The 26,498-nt window shown below is 44.6% G+C and overlaps 1 protein-coding gene across 3 annotated transcripts in view; it reads right to left on the reverse strand.

Annotated features, from left to right (window-relative positions):
* NEBL (nebulette) overlaps positions 1 to 26,498 on the reverse strand; it is a gene marked incomplete at its 5' end in the record, with an annotated part of 406,620 nt that overhangs the window by 245,677 nt on the left and 134,445 nt on the right. For all 3 annotated transcript variants that reach the window (XM_084619776.1, XM_084619777.1, XM_084619778.1), the window contains one exon: positions 20,247 to 20,331. In XM_084619776.1, the coding sequence (XP_084475902.1) occupies positions 20,247 to 20,331 (85 nt within the window). The remainder of the gene's footprint in view (positions 1 to 20,246; positions 20,332 to 26,498) is intronic.

Here is a 26,498-nt window from a genome sequence, read left to right on the forward strand (position 1 = left end):
ATCAGCTCCACCTCTGAAATCAAAACACCCTTAAAAACACTCAGAATCTGTCAACAACATGAAAATTACTTAGTGTATTGCACAAAGAAATTCCTCATCTGTCTTCCTCTCTGTTTTATTAGATACTGCAGAACTTGATACTTTCTGTTTGTTTCATTTCACACAGCAGCGGCAAGCTGCATGTTAAAGCACTTGTTTATTTCCATATGCTGGAGCGTCCTCTGTGACAAAGTGCTACCAGGCAGGCAGGTATAGCGAGGGAAGAGAAATGTTGCAATTACTACAGCAGCACTGGGACCTCGGAGGTGAAAGCAGAAGAGAAAAGGTAGTTACAATTGTCGGACAGTGGTTCTCCATCTTTCCCCTCCCATCTAGCCAGGGTATAGAGAAGAACCCCTCTTCTATTTAGCAATTTGGGGGAAGCAGATTAGTTTCAACCTCCAGCTGGAGAACCCCTTTTCTAAAAGATTGAAATCTGTTCTGACAGCTGCACTTCCATCTTGATCTTAGAATTTTTTGCTGATTTGTTTAAATTATTTAGGACCAGGATGGCTCTGTCCCCTGATGCAAAGACCATAAAATGAACCCTTTGACATCTCTCTAAACTAGGGACTGGCTTGATAGCTTCAACAGTTAGGAAATGGGGAAACTGCCTTCACCATTCAGGTATGCTTTACCAGACTCTAGTATGTGGGAGTGCAGAGGGGGAGCAAGGAAAAAATTGCGGCAAGCTGTTTGATTAATTCTACTGCACAGACTGTCAACTACCTCCAGCACCCTCAGTCTGAAGAACTGGTGGGTGACCCCTAGTGCTGAAAAAGTGAGATTCCTGCCTTCCCTCTGCAGACTTTTCATCTCCTCAGACAACTGGAGAGACAATTGTTGCTGCCAAATGGCTATCTGGAGCAGCGGTTCTCAAACTGTGGGTCAGGACCCCAAAGTGGGCCTTGACCCTGTTTTAATGGGGTTTCAAGGGCTGGCTTAGACGTGCTAGGGTCCGGGGCCAAAGCTGGAGCCCAAGGGCTTCAGCCCTGGGTGACTGGGCTCAGGTTGCAGGCCCCCTGCCAGGGGATGAAACCCTTCGGCTTCAGCTTTGGCCGCCGAGGGATGGCAGGGCTCTTGGGGCCATGTAATAATTTTTGTTGTCAGAAGTGGGTCTGTAGCAGGGTGGTTACCCACTCCTGCCCTGAAGGGCTGAAAAGCCAGCCCTTGGAAAGGGCTGGGGGCTAGAAGTTGGGCTGAGTGGGGAAGTATAGGCTGGCCCTTATAAAGGCTAGGAGCCAAAAGCTCAGGTAGACTCTCTCTGGCTGGAGAGAGAGACAGGCCTGGCTGCAGGGGAACTCACCTGGGGGACCTAGAGTAAGGCGGGGCTGGGGAAAGGCCGCAGGAGCTGGGAAGCCCTAGGCCAGCAACTCCCCAGGCTGCAGGGCTTGGTCTCAGGCCCACATAGGTATTGGGGTTGCAAAGGGGCAGCCTGAGGGTGGGTAAAGGCAGCCAGTCCAAACTCCTTGTTGCCTGTGATGATTGGCTTTTACACTGCAGTCTGCCCCAGGGCTAGACGGTGACTGGCAGTAGCCACAACTGAGGCGACGTGGGGATAGTGGATGAGGGTTCCCCAGGGTGGGGAGACCCAGGGAGTGGGGGTACTGCCAGGGGGCAGCACCCAAGGCAAGGGTACTGGGTCCAGGAGGGACATGAGCCAGTGATAAGGCGGATCACCGGCCTGCGGAGGGCACTCTGGGCTGGAAATCGAGCTAATTCCCAAGAATGACCAGCAGGAAGTGCCACGGGGTGAGTCCGAACCCTTACAGGGTTGCAGTGCAATGAATTTTGAGAATCCCTGACGACCTCTTGGAGCAAATTTGAAAATTGTTTGCAGATTCATGATTGGGCTTGCCTTCTTTTGATTGTTTTTCTGTACTTCTTCCTCATTTGCTTAGCTGATGGAGTATTTTTCTCTTGTAGTTTCGAAGACTGTTTTTTTCCATTACTTCTCCAAAGAGCTTGCCCTGAAGTACTTCTAGAAAGCTATTAAGCAGCTGCTTTGGACATCCATCCTCCACTCTGGTCCACAAGTATCATTGGCTAAAGTAGTTCATTCCATGAACTTCATCATGAAGACAAGGGAGTTAAAAAAAAACAACAGAAACCTAAAATAAAATAAAATGAATCAGAGGCTGCTACCAAAGATATCTGGTGAAGGTCTGGTTTGAGTTCTTTGGACATGATGAGTAAACTTTCCAAAAGAGAATCAATCCAGCCAGCCTGAACAAAACAGGTCAAGGCTCCTACTACCCTCAACATGGTAGAAACTGCCTTACAACTGTGCCCTACAGTGAACCGTAGGGAACAGGACACTTTCTGAGAGAATCACCAGTTCATTGACCGGGGGCTATCGGCCACATCAACCTCGAGAAGCATGACTTAGGCCAACTCAGATTTAGACATCATGCAGAATTTTTGCATTTCTCTCCAGTGTATTCCGTTTTCTGATTCAGATGCTTCTGCTCTGATGTAACATTTTCCATAGCTGGAGTTCTCTTTTTTTGTGGTCTCATTTTCTTTCTGAACTTTCACTGCTTCCTATCTGGACAACTATAGCCTTCTGGAGCATGAACTCACAGCAGTTTAGGAAAGAATTTTTTCTGGGTCTCTTCCTCTCAAGAGGAAGCCTAAGAGCTCACCCTCCTCTGAGGATGAGCATGAAGAATAGGATTTGTGATTACCATATTTTCTCCCTTTATACGAAACTCAGCTTTTCCCCTTAGAGAGAATGAGACGCTTCAAAGACAATTTTGTCATCATTTCTCTCAACACTATTTGGCTTTTTTTCCTCTGGATCAAGGGATCAGAGAACCAAAGACCCTGAAAGATCTTGGCCTGACTCTTCCCATTTTCTTTTATGCTTCCTCTTGGACCTAAACAGGGTAGAGTCTGTTAATCTTCTGCAAGGGTCTCTGGCATACCAGGGGTATGGGAGAGCAGCCCTTCTGGTACATCTCATGTTGGAGCTGGAATCTGTGGAGGTATCTGTGCCACTAAGTCTTCCTCCTTACATGGCACCAAGACACCCTATCCCCTTCCCCATGAAGCTGCTACCATAATCGCCCTTCATACCACTAATGCCTCTGTTTCTGAACCGTTTGGGCTGGGAAAGAACTGAAGCAGGACAGCTACTCTCGAGCTACACGTTGCTGCCACATGCAGGCACTGAGCAACATATCCTGATACAGGTTAGGGGGACCAGTGACTAAGGCTGGAAGCCAGAGCAGATAGGCAAAGATTGTTCCTAAGCAAAATAAATATATACATACATACATACATACATACATACAGAACTCTCCTGGCTGCCAATGCTGTGAGAGAGAGAGAGTCACAGCAGGCACCTGCTGTAATTGGGACTTCTTCTTGGAGGGATTTTCCAGCTCAAGGCAAGTGTCAGGGAGAACGAGGCTGTTGTATGCTATGGAGTAAGTTTCCCACATAGGTTGAGAACATATTAAACCACAGCATATTGGAGACAGTGAATACTCCCATGGAGATACAAAAAAGAAATATTTGGGAGACAGATTGGTAGATCAGTAGATTTTTGTCTATGCTCTGTAGTTTGGGAAGCAAGAGGTCTTCCACTGTTGATTCTACCAGGCGGCAGACTGATCTGGGGAGTTTTTAAGCAGGGGAAGCCAAAAATCATCAAGTGACTAACACATATGACCCTGCCTCCTCCAGCTGCAGAGCTGAGGGAAAGACCACTTAAGCAATAGTGAACCTGGATAGAAAACAAAATGAATGCTTTCAAATTATGTTGTTTGGAAATAGATCACTCTCTAGAAAGCTTTTAAATGATGTTGCTTGGCTCCTAACAATATAATTTTAAACTGTGTTAAAGAGCAATCCATATTCCACTGCCTCCTCTGGGAAAGAGCATTTTAGTATTTTGTTGTTTTTGCCCTCATCCGATCATGTCAACATGACAGGCTGGCACCTGATACTGACCTTAATGGATTCTTTATAGAGGCCCCAGCACTTGGACTTAAAATGCCGCCAATAATTTATAACCCTTTAAATGAAAAACAAAAACATGTGTCTTTGGGGTTGTACAGTGTGTGATGGTGCTGCCCTATTCCTGCATGCATTGTTTTGTACAGGAAATAACTTCTATAGCCATGGATTTTTTAAAAGCCTGAACTCCAGCAGATACCACAAACATTAGAGATGTTTACACAGAAACTAGAGTGCCAGAATATTTATGAGAAAAGCATTCCACATTCACTGGTCTTCTTACTCAGAAGCCAATGTGGGTTTTCTTAAGTTGCCTACCATAGAATTCATTTCATTTGCTTGCAGAAATTGTAACTGCACTGGCAAGGGACCCAAGCACCACTAATTGTTACTGTGTGACAGCAATAGGCTGATTCCCACCAGTTAATCTGGGTTTCATGTGGGGTTTTTTCCTGTCCCACATAAAGGGAAGTTTCCAGTGCACAATATTCAGATGGAATGAGATCTTCCTGGGGGCAAATTATATCACATCCATGTAATGTGGGGTTCTTGCAATTTCTTCTGAAGATGCATCAGATACTAGCCACTGTTGGAGACAGGATCTTGGACTAAATGTATTGCCGATCTGATCCAGAATGGCAATTCCTAAATTCTTATATTACTCAAACATTATAATTCTATTTTGTGACAAGATTCAAAAGAGGTTCTCAAGTTCTTGGAAACTTTATTTCAACATCAAAGCAATTTACAAAACAGGGCACTTCATAGAGCTTTGAGGTGCTGCCATGGTTCTGTTATAAAGTGAATGATGATCGAGGGTTATGCCAATTTTAGAAGTAGATAAATTTTACACTGGAACTTTGTGCAACCACACCCCACTAGTAAATGGCAACCATAAGCTTTTTCTTGTCTGCAGAAGGAAGGTGTCATCTAAGACAAGCTTTTTTTCATAGCATCCAAAACTTGTCCATGTCTGACATTTTATGCAAATTGTTATTGAGCTCAGTTGCATGTAAATGTAAACTCCAGCTTAAAAAAAAGACAAGTGTGGATTTAGTGCTGGAGAAAGGCATCGCTTTGGTGGCCCTGGTGAATGAAGCCCTCTACATATACAGGACAGTGGCTAACCAAGTTCCCCCACATAAACTGCCCTGCCAGCATGCTTCAAAGCTGATGGGGGTGGGCTTCCTCTAAGGGCAATAGGAGTATTTCAGTCTCTATGCTCATTCAGTTCTGGCAAAGACTGACCTTTTGTGCAGTGATGTTGATGAATTTGTGAAATGGGATCTAGAACTGAGCCCTACCAAACTAATCTTACAGAGGGTACCAAACACTGATTAGATATGAACAACTTTTAATTCCTTTTGAGTTGGTCTTGTTTCACATAAGAACCCTATAGGTAACCTCTGTATCTCATTAGTGGATGGCTCCCCAGAGTCAGGGAGAAGGGGGACTGCACCTGCCCGGGAATCGGAGGGAAACTGCACTGCTGAAGCCACTCCTGATTTTGTCAACCATCCTGAACCATGTGAGAGTCCATGGTGTGCCTAAGTAAACTCTTTATCTGCAATATTTTATCCTCAATTAAAGCTACTGAGGGTAAGCACAACTAAAGCAATCCTCCATGTTCAGAAATGGCATCATAAGCTTTCAGCAGGAAGGAACCTCCATGAAGGTGTCTGTGTCAACACTTGTTTCCTGAAACAAGCAGCTGTATCAGCTGGGTTCATGTGCCTGCATTACCCCAGCAGGTCTGCACTCTCCCATCCACTGGTTCCCCCATCCCTGCCACTATGAAGGACCATTCTCAATGTACAAACATGCCAACGTGGGACATCTGCAAATGGGACAGCTGCCGTTGCTAACCAACAATGGGAATTAAACTTTAGAGTTAAAAGAATGAGGCTTTACAGCTTTTACTAAGGAGCCAAATTTCCAAGCTGATAGCTGTCACAGGCTCATATCCTCTGCAGATTGGGCACAAAGGGGGACATACAACACACACTTTGAACAGAATATGTGAGAAATGACTACAGTGTAAAGCATGTGTACTTTGGTGACTGACACCATAATTTACAAGTTATGATAGTTCTAATGTACCAGATCTTATTGAAAGCAGTATTTCTCCCTGTATGAATAACATGTAACCTTGCCAGCCACATATACAGAGAGCAGCAGGTGAATCCACTGACCTTGAGATCCCCAGTTTAAGCCCTTACTTGAGCTAAAGAATTAATTACTAACACTTTAGGAAACCAGCCACTGCAGGGCGACATGACACACTTTCCCAGCGTGATTCACAACTAGCTGTAGAACACTGGTTGGAATGTTTTGTGCACAATGCCACTTAGTGTCTGGACAGTACAATACAGTTTAGCATTCCATTACACCTCCCGTTCAAGTTCTACCTTCCTACCATTTACAATATTTACACTATCATACTGTCTCTGAAGTTTAGTATGTATCAATCTGTTAAATGTCTCTGAATCATACTGGTTTTCTAATTACACAACCCGAACACGTAACAACTTGGTCATCTGGCTGTCCATTAGTTGCAACAATAGGCTGTGGGTTAGTCCAGAATCCTTGAGTTGTTGTCTTGGTCTGCATCCATCACCTGTAGAGTTTGCTCTGTCAATCGTTTCTTCTGAAGAACAAACTGTAGATGTCAATGGTTTTTGTTGAACTCTCCACTGTCAGTCTCAATTATCATAGAATCATAGAATATCAGGGTTGGAAGGGACCTCAGGAGGTCATCTAGTCCAATCCCCTGCTCAAAGTGGGACCAATCCCCAACTAAATTGCTTAAAGCAATTATATATGCTCTGAGCACTGAATTCCTTTTCTTTGAGTTGTCCATCCCTTTTCTCCATCCAATTTAACACAAATACAGTCACCAGGATCTAGGCCTGAAAGTTCTCTAACCGAGTGATGTCTGTTGTAGAAGTGTTCATAAGCTCTTTCAGCCTTTTTATCTAATTTGGCTACTCTTTTCACATCTGGCCACTTTGGAGATAGTTGCAAAGTTGGAAAAGTAGTTCTGCATTGTCTTCCCATCGGGAGTAGTGTTGGACTATATCCAGTAACCACTATTGGTGTCGATCTGTAACTCAGAAGAGAAAAGAATGGATCTCTCTGGTGCAGGATTTTCTTGGCTCTCTGTACAGCACTCTGAGCCTCTCCATTCACTTGTGGGTAATGTGGGCTGCTAGTAATATTTTCAAAATAATATTTTGTTCAGATTGACAAATTCTGCTGTAGTGAATTGTGGTCCATTGTCCATCACTACTTGTTCTGGAATAATAATGTGAACACTGCAACATGTTATGTCTTTCGAGTACATTATTTCTATATACCTGGAAAAACAGTCCACAGTGACTAGGTAATGGTGATCTCTGAATTTGCATAAATCTGCAACTAGTCTCTTCCAAGATCTGTCTGGTAAAGGTGTTGTTGTTAGTTAAGGTTCTTTGTGTTGTGCTGGCCTGTTAGTTCTGCAACATTCACATGCAGATACTTTATGCTTTACATCCTTGTTGATGTCCAGCCACCACACTCACTAGTTGGCCTGTTCATGGCATTTAGATAATCTTTGATGTCCTTCATGAATTAGATTTAGGACTTCTCCTCTCATTTTATTTGGAATTACGATGCAATTGCCTTTAATCATGAGTCCATTTGACTCACTTCATGTTCATGCACTGCAAAGTAGTCTCTTGTCACTTAGTGTCCCTTAGGGTAGGTCTACACAGCAATTAAAAACACTCATGACTGGCCCATGTCAGCTGCCTTGGGCTCGCAGACTGCAGGTATAGACTTCAGGCTTTGGCTGGAGCCCAGGCTCTGGGATCCTCCCTCCTTGCAGGGCCCCAGAGCTCGGGCTCTCACCCGAGCCTGAATGTCAACCCCATAATTTTACAACCCTGCAGCCAAAGCCCTGCAAGCCCAAGTCAGCTGACCAAGGCCAGTAGTGGGTGTTTAACTGCTACGTAGACATACCCTTAGATACTTGCGTCAGCTGCCTGTAATGTAACTTAGAACTTCATGAAGTTGCAGGTTTGTTGAGGTTGCGTTTTGTAGCTGGAGTAGTCTCTTTTCCAACACCGGTCTGGATGTGTCCACAGCATCCACGTAGCCTCTGCATCATCTTCAAGCTCACAGCTAGTTGAGTGTAATGTTGGGCTTCATGACAGAGTGCCTGCTACTATCAGATTTTTCCCAGGAACATGTTTAGCAATTGGGTTAAACAACATTAACCTTCGCGATAGACACTGGCGTCCTAGCAGTGCTTTATCCAGGTCTTTTCCATTGATGAGGGTTACAAGCAGTTTATAGTCTGTTATCAGTGTAAACTAATCCAGTCCACAAAGTTCTCACATGCCCATACACTTGCCAGGTACTCCTTTTCAGTCTCTGTACATTGTTTATGGAAAAAGAACCGTATGGTGGGTATGGTATGGTATGGTGGATCCCACGCTTTTCTTGGCGGGAAGGGCTAGGACACCACCCCTTGTCCCTACTCTTGGGACGCTGAGGGCTCCGCTAGTGGCCTGGGGAAGTGGTAGAGGAAGGAAGCAGGGAAGGGGCCTGGGTTTGCTCCTCACTCTGAGCCCCAGCCCCTCTCAACCACGGCTGGTTTCTTACCCTCTTCCCCCTTGGGTAGGGTTACCCTCAGTCCTTAATGCTGTGGGAGGGAGTCTCCCTGCCTTGCTAGGGCAGGGTCTCCCTTCCTCCGGTCTCTGGTCTTTCAATTCTCAGCAACAGACCTCCAAACTCCAGTCCTCTCTCCTTCCTCACACCACCCTGTCTGCCTGAAGCAGGGGCTTTTATTAGGTTCCTGACAGGGCCTTAATAGACTACAGGTGCTCCAATTTACCTGGAATAACCTTCCCTAGTCTGAAGGGAACCACACCTTAAGTAGCCTACGGTTTATATATGTCCCCTCTACCACACTCCCACTGCTCCCTGGCCCCGCTGTATCACGTTTTTCTGCTTCTCTGAGCAGGCAAGAGGAAAATGCAACTGGCTTCCGCTCAGAACAATGTTGCTGCAACAATACACTACCTAGCCATAGCTGGCTACATCTGCATTGACCACTGTGGAATTGTTCACATTGTAGATCTTGGCAGCTGGAGATGTTGAGATTATTTCTTTTACCTTTTTGAAGGCACTTTGATTTGGCCCCCTAGCCAAGATGTGTTGGATTTTAACACTTCATTCAGTGGTTTTGCCACAGCAAAAAAGGTTTTGTTCGTATCAACGAAATGACCATTCCCAACGTACTTCTCAGTTGTGGTTCATAAATTGGTGCATTCAATTCTCAAACTGCTTTTACCTTCTCCGAGCTGTGTTTGTCTGTCCCAAAAACTCAATTTGGGGTAGACGGAAAATGCATTTTTCCTTGTGGTTTCAGTACAGACTAATTGATTAGGCTTAAAACTCTATGGAGGGTTTTGTTGTTTTCTTCCATCAATGATCCATATACAAGACTATTGTACATGAAAACTACAACTTCATTTGTGCTTGTTAACACTTCTTCCATCTTTCTTTGGAAAATCTCAGGTACTGGTAATCACAAAAGGTAATCTTCGAAAGCAAAATCTCTCAAAGGGTTGGATAGATGTAGCCAGCTTAGCACTTTCTTTGACTTAAGGAATTTCCCAGAATCTGCTCAAGGCATCCAGTTTGGAGAATACTGTAGCTACTTTCTTTTTCAGAAAGAAGTCAACCAGTGTGGGGAGAATACATTTTTCTCTCACAACTGCTTCACTAAGAACATAATAATGGCCATACTGGGTTAGACCAAAGGTCCATCTAGCCCAGTATCCTGTCTTCTGACAGTGGCCAATGCCATGTGCCCCAGAAGGAATGAACAGAACAGGTAATCAATCAAGTGATCCATCCCATTCAAGCCCATTCCCAGCTTCTGGCAAACAGAGGCTAGGAACATCCCTGTCCATCCTAGCCAATAGCCACTGATGGACCTATCCTCCATGAACTTATCTAGTTCTCTTTTGAACCCTGTTATAGTATTGGCCTTGACAACACTCTCTGGCAAGGAGTTCCACATATTGACCGTGCATTGTACGAAAAAATACTTCCTTTTGTTTGTTTTAAATCTGCTGCCTATTAATTTCATTTGGTGACCCGTAGTTCTTGTGTTATGAGTAAATAACTCTTTCTTATTTCCTTTCATCACACCAGTTATGATTTTATAATCCTCTATCATATCCCCGAGTCATCTTTTCCAAGCTGAAAAGTCCCCGTCTTATTAATCTCTCCTCATATGACAGCAGTTCCATACCCCTAATCATTTTTGTTGCCCTTTGTTGAACATTTTCCGATTCTAATATCTTTTTTGAGATGGGGCGACCACATCTTCACACAGTGTTCAAGATGTGGACATACCATGGATTTATATCAAGGCAATATATTTTCTGTCTTATTATCTACCCTTTCTTAATGATTCCCAACAATCTGTTCACGTTTTTGACTGCTGCTGCTGCACATTGAGTGGATGTTTTCAGAGAATTATCCACAATGACGCCAAGATTTCTTTCTTGAGTGGTAGCAGCTAATTTAGATCCCATCATTTTATATGTACAGTTGGGATTATGTTTTCCAGTGTGCATTACTTTGCATTTACCAACATTGAATTTCATCTGCCATTTTCTTCCCCAGTCACCCAGTTTTGAGAGCGCTTTTTGTAGCTCTTCGCAGTCTACCTGGGACTTAACTATCTTGAGTAGTTTTGTATCATCTGCAAATTTTGCCACCTCACTGTTTACCCCTTTTTCCAGATCATTTAGGAATATGTTGAATAGGATTGGGCCCAGTACAGACCCCTGGGGGACACCACTGTTTACACCTCTCTATTCTGAAAACTGACTATTTATTTTCTGACCCTTTGTTTCCTATTTTAACCAATTACTGATCCATGAGAGGACCTTCCCTTTTATCTCATGACTGCTTACTTTGCTTAAGAGCTGTTGCTGACACACCTTGTCAAAGGCTTTCTTTATTTGGTCCATAGTGGTAAGAAACAGAATAACCAAAACTGATTTAGACACTCTACAAGACAGTGCGATGCAGTGGATAAGATGAGGGCTTGTCGTATAAGCCCTGGTTTACACTATGGGGTTAGGTCGAATTTAACCACTTTAGGTCGATTTTAAAATGACTGCGTCTACACAACCAACTCTACTCCATCAACCTAACGGGCTCCTAAAATTGACTTCTGTTCTCCTTCCCGGCGAGGGGAGTAGCGCTAAAATCGACCTTGCTGGATCGAATTTGGGATAGTGCAGATGCAGTGTGACAGTATTGACCTCCGAGAGCTATCCCAGAGTGCTCCAATGTGACCGCTCTGGACAGCACTTTAAACTCCGATGTACTAGCCAGGTACACAGGAAATTTTGAATTTCATTTCCTGTTCGGTCAGCGTGGCGAGCTCAGCAGCACAGGTGACCATGCAGTCCCCCCAGAATCGCAAACAAGCTCCAGCATGGACCAAAAGGGAGATACTGGATCTGATTGCTGTATGGGGAGAAGAATCTGTGCAGGCCGAACTCCAATCAAAAAGAAGAAATGCTAATATATATGCCAAAATCGCACAGGGCCTGGTGAAGAGAGGCTACACCAGGGACACACAGCAGTGCCGCATGGAAGTTAAGGAGCTCAGGCAAGCTTACCAAAAGACAAAGGAGGCAAACGGTCACTCTGGGTCAGAGCCACTGTCATAAATATAAAGGGAAGGGTAAACCCCTTTAAAATCCCTCCTGGCCAGAGGAAAAATCCTCTCACCTGTAAAGGGTTAAGAAGCTAAAGGTAACCTCGCTGGCACCTGACCAAAATGACCAATGAGGAGACAAGATACTTTCAAAAGCTGGGAGGAGGGAGAGAAACAAAGGGTCTATATCTGTCGGTACGCTGCTTTTGCCGGGGATAGACCAGGAATGGAGTCTTAGAACTTTTAGTAAGTAATCTAGCTAGGTATGTGTTAGATTATGATTTCTTTAAATGGCTGAGAAAAGAACTGTGCTGAATAGAATGACTATTTCTGTCTGTGTGTTTTTTTTGTAACTTAAGGTTTTGCCTAGAGGGATTCTCTATGTTTTGAATCTAATTACCCTGTAAGGTACCTACCATCCTGATTTTACGGGGGTGATTCCTGTACTCCCCTATTTACTTCTATTTCTATTAAAAGTCTTCTTGTAAGAAAACTGAATGCTTTTTCATTGTTCTCAGATCCAAGAGTTTGGGTCTGTGGTCACCTATGCAAATTGGTGAAGATTTTTACCAAACCTTTCCCAGGAAGTGGGGTGCAAGGGTTGGGAGGATTTTGGGGGGAAAGACGTGTCCAAACTACGTTTCCCAGTAAACCCAGTTAGAGTTTGGTGGTGGCAGTGGATATTCCAAAGACAAAGGATAAAATTAATTTGTACCTTGGGGAAGTTTTAACCTAAGCTAGTAAAAGTAAGCTTAGGAGGTTTTCATGCAGGTCCCCACATCTGTACCCTAGAGTTCAGAGTGGGGGAGGAACTTTGACAGCCCCATACATGTTGCTTCTATGATCAGCTGCCTGGCATTCTAGAGGGGAACCCTACCACTACCCCTACCACTACGCCACCACTGTCCGTGGACACCTGAAAGGGGGGAGTCTCACGCAACAGGGAGGAGGATTTTGTGGATGAGGAAGAGGATGAGAATGCACAGTAGGCAAGCGGTGAATCTGTTCTCCCTGGCAGCCAGGACCTTTTCATCACCCTGGAGCCAATACCCTCCCAAGGTGGGATCCCTGACCCTGAAGTTGGAGAAGGCAGCTCTGGTGAGTGCACATTTGTAACTATAGTACAGGGTTTAAAAGCAATAGTGCTTAATGTTTGTTTGACCCTGAGCAATTGGGATGCATTCGCAGACAGTACAGCTACTGGAAAAGTCTGTTAACGTGTCTGAGGATGGAGAGGGAATCTTCCAGGGACATCTCCATGAAGCTTTCCTGAAAGTACTCTGAAAGCCCTTGCAGAAGGTTTCTGGGGAGAGCTGCCTTATTTCGTCCTCCACGGTAGGACACTTTACCACGCCAAGCCAGTAGCAAGTAGTCTGGAATCACTGCAGCACAAAGCATGGCAGCGAATGGTCCTGGGTTTTGGTTGCATTCAAGCAACATTCGGTCTATATCTTTCTGTGTTAGCCTCAAGAGAGTGATATTCAGGGTCACCTGGTTGAAATAGTGGAATTTTTGTAAGGGAACAGTAAAAGGACCCCGTTCATGCTGGGTTGTTTGCACTTGGCTAAAAGGGATAATCTGGGAGAATAGCCACGGGGTGCGGGGAGAGGTGAAGGGATCATCCCAGAGAATAGCCACACGGTGGCATGGGGGGAGGTGTGTGCTGCACATCCACCCGAAAACCACAGCCCCTCTTTTTAAATGTGAAACCCAACTGGCATTGCTTGCTATGGGAAAGGATGGTGCTGCAGTTTGAAACCATTCCCCCATGTTATGAAGGCGGAAGAAGCCAACTCCGCGTACCAAAAGGCTTACCAAGGCTGCCTGGAAACCAAATTCTGTTGCCCAGCCATTTGTGGTGTGTCATCATACTGACAGGCACTCAATATAAAAGGCAGAAGGTGACCTTGTACCTGAAGCACATGTGCTATGAATTGCTTGATTCACTGTAAAAGAGTCTCCCTTTTGTTCTCAGAAATGTATCATCTTAAATTTTACAATCCCTTTTTATATTCCCCCAGGTGCAAATGTTTCTATGCTCCCCCATCATCTTCGTCCCTGAGGTTATCGCAGATTAGAAGGCGAAAAAAATGCACTCACGATGACATGTTTGCCAAGCTCATGCAGTTCTCCCGCACTGATAGGGCACAGCTTAATGCATGGAGGCATTCAGTTGCAAAGGCCAGGAAAGAATTAAGTGAGCACGGAGAGCAGAGGCAGAACGCGATGTTGAGACTAATGGGGGAATAAACAGACATGATGAAGTGTCTCTTGGGGGAGCAAGCGGACATGATGAAGCATCTGTTGGAGCTGCGGGAAAGCCAACAAGAGCACAGACCACCACTGCATCCATCGTATAACCGCTTGCCCTCTTCCCCAAGTTGCATATCCTCCTCACCCAGATGCCCAAGAACACGGGGGAAGGCTCTGGGCACCCAGCAACTCCACTCCAGAGGATGGCCCAAGCAACAGAACAGTTTTGATTTGTAGTGTGGCTATAATAAGCCATGTGGCCTTGTCCTTCCCTCCTCCTGCACCGCACCGCACCCCACCCGGGCTACCTTGTCAATTATCTCATTTTTTTTAAATTAATAAAGAAAGAATGCATGGTTTCAAAACAATAGTTACTTTATTTCCTTTGCCAGCTGTGATCCAAGGGGGGAGGGTGGCTGGCTTACAGGGAATTAAAATCAACAAAGGGGGGCGGTTTGCAGCAAGGAGAAACACACACAGCTGTCACACCATAGCCAGGCCAGTAATGCAACTGTTTTTCAAAGCCTCTCTGATGCGCAGTGCGCCTAGCTGTGCTCTTCTAATAGCCCTGGTGTCTGGCTGCTCAAAATCAGCCGCCAGTCGATTTGCCTCAACCTCCCACCCTGTCATAAACGTCTCCCCCTTACTCTCAAAGATATTATGAAGCACACAGCATGCAGCAATAACAGTGAGAATATGGCTTTCGCTGAGGTCTAACCTACTCAGCAAACTGTGCCAAAGTTTTAAACGCCAAAGGCACATTCTACCACAATTCTGCACTTGCTCAGCCTATAGTTGCACTGCTCCTTACTGCTGTCCATTCTGCTTGTGTATGGCTTCATGAGCCACGGGAGCAAGGCGTAGGCTGGGTCCCCAAGGATAACTATTGGCATTTCAACATCCCCATTAAAACAGTAATTTTCTGGCCTGGGAAGTAAGTTCCTTCTTGCAGCTGCTCGAACAACCCTGAGTTCCTAAAGATGCGAGCATCATGCACCTTTCCCAGCCATCCAACATTGATGTCAGTGAAACGTTCCTTGTGATCCACCAGTGCTTGCAGCACCATTGAGAAGTACCCCTTGCGGTTTACGTACTGGTTGGCAAGGTGGTCCAGTGCCAAGATAGGGATATGCATTCTATCACCCCACCACAGTTAGGGAACCCCATTGCAGCAAAGCCATCCAGTATGACCTGCACATTTCCCAGAGTCACTACCGTTGAAAGCAGCATGTCAGTGATTGCATTGGCTACTTAGATCACAGCAGTCCCCACAGTAGACTTGCCCACTCCAAACTGATTCCCGACTGACTGGTAACAGTCAGGCACTGCAAGCTTCCACAGGGCTATCACTACTCGCTCTCAACTGTCAGGGCAGCTCTCATCTTGGTATCCCTGTGCTTCAGGGTAGGGGAAAGCAACTCACAAAGTTCAAGAAAAGTGGCCTTACTTGTGCGAAAGTTCTGCAGCCACTGTGAATCATCCCATACCTGCAAGACTACACATTCCCACCAGTCTATGCTTCTTTGCCGGGCCCAGAATCGGCGTTCCACTGTATCAACCAGCCCCGCTGCCACTATGATGTCCGAATTGCCACAGCCCATGCTTTCAGGAACGTCTGTGTCCATGTCCTCATCACAAACACCCTCATGCTGGCATCTCTTAATCTGGTTCTGCACGTACTCCAGGATAATGTGTGAGGTGTTTACAATGCTCACAAGAGCAGCAGTGAGCTGAGCTGGCTCCATGCTTGCCATGGTATGGCATCTGTACGGGTAACCCAGGAAAAAAGGCACGAAACTATTGTCTGCCATTGCTTTCACGGAGAGAGAGGGGAGTGACTGATGACATGTACCCAAAGAATAGCTTAAGGGTGGCAGGGCTGAACTTCAATGTTTTGGCCCCATGAGGCATTGGGAGCTTAACCCAGAATTCCAATAAGACTGCGGGAACTGTGGGATAGCTACCCACAGTGTACCGCTCCATGAGTCAATGCTAGCCAAGGTATTGAGGATGCACTCCGCCAACTTAATGCGCTTACTGGGGACATACACAATCAACTGTATAAAATCAATTTCTAAAAATTGACTTGTAAAAAAATCGACCTAATTTCGTAGTGTAGCAGTGTAAGAGACCTGGGTTCTGAGCCTGCAGTGACCTTTTACAAGTTCTCTGCAAGTTTATTAAAAAATGGGTGTGGGAGAGAGTTATCAGAGCTCTTCCTTGACTGCCTCCTAGGTTGGGGTTCATGGCTTTAGTTAGTAATAAAGGTAGTGAGTTGCGTGCAAATTTCAACATCAGTTAAAAGAGGTGAGATTTGAAGTTATTGTCGCCTCTTTTCCAACTCAGGGAACAATCCTGTAGGCTAGAAGGGCATTTGATCGGGAAAAAGTCAGTGTCTCTCCCACTTTCCCCCTCCCTCTGGAAGTGAGTAACGGCATTCATGACAAATCAGATTTGTCATCAAATTCAATGGGTTCAGCTTAACACGGACATTTTTCTGTTATGGCTAAAAAGTTATAAAATCACTGTAGACCAATAGTGCAGATACTCACCGACTTATGCAATCATTCTGCTCCGGAACGCCTTGCATAACTCAAATTTTGCGTATGTCAGAAACATACACCCAACCATTACGCAAAAAAACCAAACAAAAAAACCCCTCCTATGTCTAGCTTACGGAACTTTTTCCGTAAGTGCGGATTTGCGTCAGTCGGGTCTTGTGTAACCCAGGGAGCATCTGTACCAATGTATAACTGATATTGTGGGAATCTGCATGTGACAAACAACAAAGTGGACAAAGGACTTGTCCCAGGGTGTTTTAGATTTCTTGCAGAAAGGGTATGAAGAAAAATGAGAAAATCCAGTGAAAAAACTGCAGAAGGAATAACTTTAGAAATCTTATTATTCTTTCTGAATCAATTCATCTTCATCAATCCACCATGAAAAGTTCAAATAGGACTCAAAGTTTATATTCTATGTTTTGGGTTTACCCATTTCAAAGAAGTTTTTATAAAATAAAGGTTTAAAGCTTCTGGTAAACTGAACTCTGTAATACAACCTTAACTATGGTGCTGCTGCCACCGCACCATAATAAAAATAAGCAAACTGCAGCTCTCTAAGCTACTTAAATCAAGATGAAATGCAACTTCCACAGAACTTTGCTCTTTACAGATAAGTGTATCCATATGTCGCATGGCAGAACTTCTGTAGGCCATATTTGGTCCATGGATCAAACTTTAATCACACCAGAAAAAAATGTTAAGTCTTCCATATATGTATTACTGTAAATATTGACACCAACATTTTCCGTTACAATTCCCATTGCTTCACCCATTCTTCTATAAAGAGCTTCCCAAGAGGAGAACATTAAAAGATATCTTCTCAATTCTGCTTTCTGGGCTTTTGCCACATTACTCCAATTATTGGTACTGTGAGATTTGCAAGTAAATTTCAGTGTAGCAAGATAAAAATACACCCACAAATAGCCAATCATCAAAAGAATAAAGTTCAGTAAAGCCTGATCAATAGTTTTATATAAGGCAATTTCCAAATAATGCATAAAAATCAAATAATAAGAAAACAAATAATTTGAAAACAAATATATCAAGATGTTAAGAACTGAATGACAATGGAAACTGGAGATTATAGATACCATAGAATACCATAAGCAAATAAACGTGCATATTTTGTTTATGTAGAGTGAAAGAATTATGTATCAATTGACAAACTTTGTATTTTCCTTTTATTATGCATTTTTAATGCCTCTCATTAACCTGGCTGTGGTAATTTTAACTGGTAATATTTTAATGGCAACTTGAGTAAAAAGAGCTTTATACTGAATTCTTATGGTATATATTGGGACCACCTCCACCATTTAGGCAATCATCCAGGACAAGCAAATATTAGGAGCAGCTAAATATTTAATAACTGTGTTACTGTAGGCTGAAATGAGCCAACATTTTGTGGTTTGCTTAGTGCATAAGAATCCCTTGGGCCTGATTCTGATCTTACATACACTCTTGTGACTCAGGAATAACTTAAGTGATGACATTGTCCAGCTATACCGAAAGGAGGACAGGAAACACTTGATAAGGATTTAATCAGGCTGCAACTTTATTATTAGATGTCTGGGACTACCTGACAAATAAAAGCGTACAGTGCAGGTAAACCCTGTTTGTTTTGTAATTAGCCGGGCGGGAGGCTTCCACCAGCTCCCCCTCTTTTTCCATCCAGGTCCCTCCAGCAAATCCATTGCCAGAACCTAACCATCCACACCCCTTCATAGGAGGGGTAAGATGGGCTATAAGAAAGGGGGGTTGGCTCCCTGCCATTCCAACCATAGGAACCCCAAACCTCACACCGTTCCATTCCTTTAACCAGCTCCTCCTTTTTAAGTCCTTTATCAGGCCATTTATCTGGTCACTGGATGCCTTCCCTATGCAATACCTGCACTGGACATCCGCCTCACACTTACCAAATAAGTTGCAACATATAGCCTACCAAACCTTTTGTGCTCACCATAATAGGTGTTCCCTAACATCCGCTGTGAGGAAGGTGAAAAAACCCCACTCCACCCAGGCCAATATGGTGGTGAGGGAAAAAATTCCTTCCCAGCCCCCCTAAAAAAAGGAGCATCTAGCACAATGTCCACAGCAGGTTCAAACCCACCTGATAATCACACCTCAGGAAGGGGGAGGGAGAGGGGGTGCTGCCTTGCCTGCTGCATAGAGAAAGGGGTTTCCAACACCAGCACTTGCACCTTTAAAGCCTTCCACCCTTACAAGGGGGTGAGTCGGTGTTGCAAAGCTAACCAACACCACCTTTCTGCAGCAGTTTCTGATCTAGTTCTCCTCCCTCCCACTGTCATAAAGCTCTACTGTCTTCCTCCGGCAAGCCTGGACAATGGCCTCCCTACTTTCAGTGCAGGGTGGTCAATCACATTACAGTGGTGTAAATACCCGTGTTAACAAGGTCAGAAGTGGGCTCCCTGAGTTAGCCATGGTATTATTATTATTTATCATTTGTATTATCATAACACTTAACCCTAGTAATGAACCAGGACCCCATTGTACTAGGCACTGTCCAAACATGGAAAAAGTCAGTCCCTACTCCAAAGCCATACAAATAATTTTTCAACTGAATTACAGTCCTTTAAACACTAATACCAAAAGAAGGAGGAGTCCTTGTGGCACCTTAGAGACTAACAAATTTATTTGAGCATAAAGGTTTCATGGGTTATAACCCACTTCATCAGATGCATGGAGTGAACAATACAGTAGGCAGGTATAAATATACAGCACATGAAAAGATGGGAGTTGCCTTACCAAGTGGGGGGAGGGGTCCAGTGCTAACGAGGCCAATTCAGTCAGGGTGGATGTAGCCTATTCTCAACAGTTGACAAGAAGGTGTGAGTATCAACAGAGGGGAAATTACTTTTTGTGGAGACCCAGCCACTCCCAGTCTTTGTTTAGGAACCAATCCCTGCAACAAACCCCACTGACAACTCTGTCCTCATGTCTATTCAAGGGACACCATCACAGGACCTAACCACATCAACCACTCCATCAGGGGCTCATTCACCTGCACAGCTACCATTGTGATATATGCCATCATGTGCCAGCAATGCCCCTCTGTCATGTACATAAGCAAAAGAATAAATGGACACAAACCAGACGTCAAGAATCGTTACATTCAAAAACCAGTAGGAGAGCACTTCAATCCCCCTGGACACTCAACAACAGACTTAAAAGTCATTCTTCAACAAAAAAAACTTCAAAAAGAAACTGCAGAACTGGAATTAATTTGCAAACTTGACACCATCAAATTAGGCCCGAATAAAGACTGGGAATGGTTGGATCACCACAAAAGGAAATTTTCCCTCTGTTGATACTCACACCTTCTTGTCAACTGTTGGGAATGGGCTACATCCACCCTGACTGAATTGGCCTCATTAGCACTGACCCCCCAACTTGGTAAGGCAACTCTCATCTTTTCATGTGCTGTATATTTACACCTGCCTACTGTATTTTTCACTCCATGCATCTGATGAAGTGGGTTATTGCCCATGAAAGCTTACGCCAAATAAATTTGTTTCTCTAAGGTGCCACAAGGACTCCTTGTTGTTTTTGCTGATGCAGACTAATACGGCTACTCCTCTGAAACCTAATACCAAAAGAACACTCATACTGCAATGAGAAGCTGATAGAAAAATTGACTTGATTATCTAATATTAGTGAAATACAAGAACTAAGTCAATGATTACCTGACTTTGCAATTCACTTTGTTGCTTCAGACGAAGGTTTTCTGGTGTATCTGCCACCGTAGTGAAGGACTGTTTTGGGTAGTGTCTAGAAAAAAAATCACATCATCAAATAGGGAATATCTACATGTTCTGGAAAGTCAAATGCATCCCAATATTCTTTGCCACTTCATTTCAATTAAAAGAAAAGGAGTACTTGTGGCACCTTAGAGACTAACAAATTTATTTGAGCACAAGCTTTCGTGAGCTACAGCTCACTTCATTGGATGCACTGCATGCATCTGATGAAGTGAGCTGGAGCTCACGAAATCTTATGCTCAAATAAATTTGTTAGTCTCTAAGGTGCCACAAGTACTCCTTTTCTTTTTGCGGATACAGACTAACACGGCTGCTACTCTGAAACCTTTCATTTCAATTGACAGCTGGATTTCATAGTTGGCTAGTTTTATGTTAAAACTAGTTACTATAACATTTAAAAATTTTGGTAAAATATCTGTGTGTTAGTCATACATTGCACAAATATGAGTGAGTTACTATAATTAGTCTAAATGCCATATATCCACTGTGAACACTAACTAGTCAGCATGATTTGTGCAAAATTTGTTGTGTAGTATGAAATAAAACAGATACCATGCTTAATTGTGTTTTTCCCTATGTGCTTGGGATATTGCTATACTGAATTAAGGCTAAGCTAAAATGCATTAAAATAGAATTGCTTAATGGAAAAAGAAAAGCCAAATAAATCATATTTAGAATACCAACATGTTTGGGATGAAAACCACACCAGTGCTGAAATCTACAGGATCCAGCAAGGTTATACTGACATTACATGTACAGAAAGGTCAAACCTTTTAATGTTAATAGTGTCAATATACTTCTGTATGTAAAAATAAATGACATCCAATATCAAAGACTGCACTGCAAAAAAACTCAGTTTTGAAAGTTACTGTGAATCTCTTCTTCAATTTAAAATTTTATATCATTGTAATATATTCTTGTTATTTTCTATTTTACAGACACCTTTGACAGGCAAGTCATGCTTATCACAATGTATGACTCTCCTACAGAACAATAATTTGTTCATTTTTCATGCTTTTATCACAAGTCTTTTTCTGAATCACCTACAATTAAAAAAATTTATAGGAAAGATGGGAAACAAGAAAACAGCTAAACCAAGACTTGCTCAGAAGCAGAAGTATTGTAAAGAAACTGATTCTTACAACCTTCTTGCTAAAAGCTTAAGTCTTAAGCCAAAAGCAAAGATTCAATTTATGATTATGCTGACGCACCCATACATACATTTAGATATCTTGTTAGTTTATCATATAGTCTGCCAACTTTCTCATTTGGATATCAAATATTTCAGAAGTTTAGTTAAAACATATATAATCTTCATACAGCAATGTCTGCAATATAATTTCCATTGTAAAACAAGGCTATAAATAAATTGTCACAATACTTAGGATATACACCATAATACTTTGCCATGTACAAATTCAAGGTGTTCTCTAAAGGATTATTTCAGCAACTGGTGCAATCTCTAAATCAATGTACAACTACTACTAAAAACTGATTTATATTTTTTTTTTGCCAGAAAATTGGGCCTTTCACAAAACAAAATTTTTCATGATAAGTTTCTGCTTTCTGTGGAAAAATTAGACTTTTCATTTAAAAATTAAATACCTGAAAACTGGAAAGTTTTTGGTTTTCAACCAAAGGCTGAAAACTTTCAATTCAGAAATGTTGGTGTTGATGCTTTTATTCAGATATCTCATGTCCCCATTCTTCTATGTGGGTCAGGTTTCCCAACCACACTATGGCTGCCATAATGCACCATGGTAGCTCAGCAAGAAAGTATATTATTGTGCATCGTGGGAGATACAGTTCAGCCACAGAGAATACTAGTGGCATAAACACTTAGGGTATGTCTATGCTACGGAATAAGGTCGAATTTATAGAAGTCGGTTTTTTAGAAATCGGTTTTATATATTCGAGTGTGTGTGTCCCCACAGAAAATGCTCTAAGTGCATTAAGTGCATTAACTCGGCGGAGCGCTTCCACAGTACCGAGGCTAGAGTCGACTTCCGGAGCGTTGCACTGTGGGTAGCTATCCCACAGTTCCCGCAGTCTCCGCTGCCCATTGGAATTCTGGGTTGAGATCCCAATGCCTGATGGGGCTAAAACATTGTCACGGGTGGTTCTGGGTACATATCATCAGGCCCCCGTTCCCCTTCCTCCCTCCCTCCGTGAAAGCAAGGGCAGACAATCGTTTCGCGCCTTTTTTTCTGAGTTACCTGTGCAGACGCCATACCACGGCAAGCATGGAGCCCGCTCAGGTAACCGTCACCCTATGACTCCTGGGTGCTGGCAGACACGGTACGGCATTGCTACACAGTAGCAGCAACCCCTTGCCTTGTGGCCACAGACGGTACAGTACGACTGGTAGCCGTCATCGTCATGTCCGAGGTGCTCCTGGCCACGTCGGCAGGGAGCGCCTGGACAGACATGGGCGCAGGGACTAAATTTGGAGTGACTTGATCAGGTCATTCTCTTTAGTCCTGCAGTCAGTCCTATTGAACCGTCTTATGGTGAGCAGGCAGGTGATACGGATTGCTAGCAGTCGTACTGTACCATCTTCTGCCAGGCAGGCAAGAGATGAGGATGGCTAGCAGTCGTATTGTACCATTTTCTGCCAGGCAGTCAAGAGATGAGGATGGCATGCAGTCCTTCTGCACCATCTGCTGCCAGCCAAAGATGTAAAAGATAGATGGAGTGGATCAAAACAAGAAATAGACCAGATTTGTTTTGTACTCATTTGCTTCCCTCCCTCCCCTGTCTAGGGGACTCATTCCTCTAGGTCACACTGCAGTCACTCACAGAGAAGGTGCAGTGAGGTAAATCTAGCCATGTATCAATCAGAGGCCAGGATAACCTCCTTGTTCCAATAAGAACGATAACTTAGGTGCACCATTTCTTATTGGAACCCTCCGTGAAGTCCTGCCTGAAATACTCCTTGATGTAAAGACACCCCCTTTGTTGATTTTAGCTCCCTGAAGCCAACCCTGTAAGCCGTGTCGTCAGTCGCCCCTCCCTCCATCAGAGCAACGGCAGACAATCGTTCCGCGCCTTTTTTCTGTGCGGACGCCATACCAAGGCAAGCATGGAGACCGCTCAGCTCACTTTGGCAATTAGGAGCACATTAAACACCACACGCATTATCCAGCAGTGTATGCAGCACCGGAACCTGGCAAAGCGATACCGGGCGAGGAGGCGACGTCAGCGCGGTCACGTGAGTGATCAGGACATGGACACAGATTTCTCTGAAAGCATGGGCCCTGCCAATGCATGCATCATGGTGCTAATGGGGCAGGTTCATGCTGTGGAACGCCGATTCTGGGCTCGGGAAACAAGCACAGACTGGTGGGACCGCATAGTGTTGCGGGTCTGGGACGATTCCCAGTGGCTGCGAAACTTTAGCATGCGTAAGGGCACTATCATGGAACTTTGTGACTTGCTTTCCCCTGCCCTGAGGCGCATGAATACCAAGATGAGAGCAGCCGTCACAGTTGAGAAGCGAGTGGCGATAGCCCTGTGGAAGCTTGCAACGCCAGACAGCTACCGGTCAGTTGGGAATAATTTGGAGTGGGCAAATCTACTGTGGGGGCTGCTGTGATGCAAGTAGCCCACGCAATCAAAGATCTGCTGATATCAAGGGTAGTGACCCTGGGAAATGTGCAGGTCATAGTGGATGGCTTTGCTGCAATGGGATTCCCTAACTGTGGTGGGACCATAGACGGAACCCATATCCCTATCTTGGCACCGGAGCACCAAGCCGCCGAGTACATAAACCACAAGGGGTACTTTTCGATAGTGCTGCAAGCTCTGGTGGATCACAAGGGACGTTTCACCAACATCAACGTGGGATGGCCAGGAAAGGTGCATGATGCTCGCATCTTCAGGAACTCTGGTCTGTTTCAAAAGCTGCAGGAAGGGACTTTATTCCCAGACCAGAAAATAACTGTTGGGGATGTTGAAATGCCTATATCCCCCTATCCTTGGGGACCCAGCCTACCCCTTAATGCCATGGCTCATGAAGCCGTACACAGGCAGCCTGGACAATAGTCAGGAGCTGTTCAACTACAGGCTGAGCAAGTGCAGAATGGTGGTAGAATGTGCATTTGGACGTTTAAAGGCGCGCTGGCGCAGTTTACTGACTCGCTTAGACCTCAGCATTCCCACTGTTATTACTGCTTGCTGTGTGCTCCACAATATCTGAGAGAGTAAGGGGGAGACGTTTATGGCGGGGTGAGAGGTTGAGGCAAATCGCCTGGCTGCTGGTTACGCGCAGCCAGACACCAGGGCGGTTAGAAGAGCACAGGAGGGCGCGGTACGCATCAGAGAAGCTTTGAAAACCAGTTTCATGACTGGCCAAGCTACGGTGTGAAAGTTCTGTTTGTTTCTCCTTGATGAAACCCCCCGCCCCTTGGTTCACTCTACTTCCCTGTAAGCTAACCACCCACCCCTCCTCCCTTCAATCACCGCTTGCAGAGGCAATAAAGTCATTGTTGCTTCACATTCATGCATTCTTTATTCATTCATCACACAAATAGGGGGATGACTACCAAGGTAGCCCAGGAGGGGTGGTGGAGGAGGGAAGGAAAATGCCACACAGCACTTTAAGCACAGCACTTTAAAAGTTTACAACTTTAAAATTTATTGAATGACAGCCTTCTTTTTTTGGGCAATCCTCTGTGGTGGAGTGGCTGGTTGGCCGGAGGCCCCCCCACCGCGTTCTTGGGCGTCTGGGTGTGGAGGCTATGGAACTTGGGGAGGAGGGCGGTTGGTTACATAGGGGCTGTAGTGGCAGTCTGTGCTCCAGCTACCTTTGCTGCAGCTCAACCATACACTGGAGCATACTGGTTTGGTCCTCCAGCAGCCTCAGCATTGAATCCTGCCTCCTCTCATCACGCTGCCGCCACATTTGAGCTTCAGCCCTGTCTTCAGCCCGCCACTTCCTCTCTTCAGCCCGCCACTTACTCTCTTCAGCCCGCCACCTCTCCTCCCGGTCATTTTGTGCTTTCCTGCACTCTGACATTATTTGCCTCCACGCATTCGTCTGTGCTCTGTCAGTGTGGGGGGACAGCATGAGCTCAGAGAACATTTCATCGCGAGTGCGTTTTTTTTTTTCTTTCTAAGCTTCACTAGCCTCTGGGAAGGAGAAGATCCTGTGATCACTGAAACACATGCAGCTGGTGGAGAAAAAAAAAGGGACAGCGGTATTTAAAAAGACACATTTTATAAAACAGTGGCTACACTCTTTCAGGGTAAACCTTGCTGTTAACATTACATACATAGCACATGTGCTTTCGTTACAAGGTCGCATTTTGCCTCCCCCCACCGCGTGACTATCCCCTCAACCTTCCCCCCTCCCTGTGGCTAACAGCGGGGAACATTTCTGTTTAGCCACAGGCAAACAGCCCAGCAGGAATGGGCTCCTCTGAGTGTCCCCTGAAGAAAAGCACTCTATTTCAACCAGGTGACCATGAATTATATCTCACTCTCCTGAGGATAACACAGAGAGATAAAGAACGGATATTGTTTGAATGCCAGCAAACATACACTGCAATGCTTTGTTCTACAATGATTCCCGAGTACGTGTTACTGGCCTGGAGTGGTAAAGTGTCCTACCATGAAGGACGCAATAAGGCTGCCCTCCCCAGAAACCTTTTGCAAAGGCTTTAGGACTACATCTAGGAGAACCGCGAATGCCAGGGCAAAGTAATCCTTTCACATGCTTGCTTTTAAACCATGTATAGTATTTTCAAAGGTACACTCACTGGAGGTCCCTTCTCCGCCTGCTGGGTCCAGGAGGCAGCCTTGGGTGGGTTCGGGGGGTACTGGCTCCAGGTCCAGGGTGAGAAACAGTTCCTGGCTGTCGGGAAAAACAGTTTCTCCGCTTGCTTGCTGTGAGCTATCTACAACCTCATCATCATCATCATCTTCTTCGTCCCCAAAACCTGCTTCCGTATTGCCTCCATCTCCATTGAAGGAGTCAAACAACATGGCTGGGGTAGTGGTGGCTGAACCCCCTAAAATGGCATGCAGCTCATCATAGAAGCAGCATGTTTGGGGCTCTGACCCGGAGCGGCCGTTCGCCTCTCTAGTTTTCTGGTAGGCTTGCCTCAGCTCCTTCAGTTTCACACGGCACTGCTTCGGGTCCCTGTTATGGCCTCTGTCCTTCATGCCCTGGGAGAT

Source organism: Lepidochelys olivacea (assembly GCF_965140295.1).
Source record: "Lepidochelys olivacea isolate rLepOli2 genome assembly, chromosome: 2".
Taxonomy (NCBI): Eukaryota; Metazoa; Chordata; order Testudines; family Cheloniidae; genus Lepidochelys; species Lepidochelys olivacea.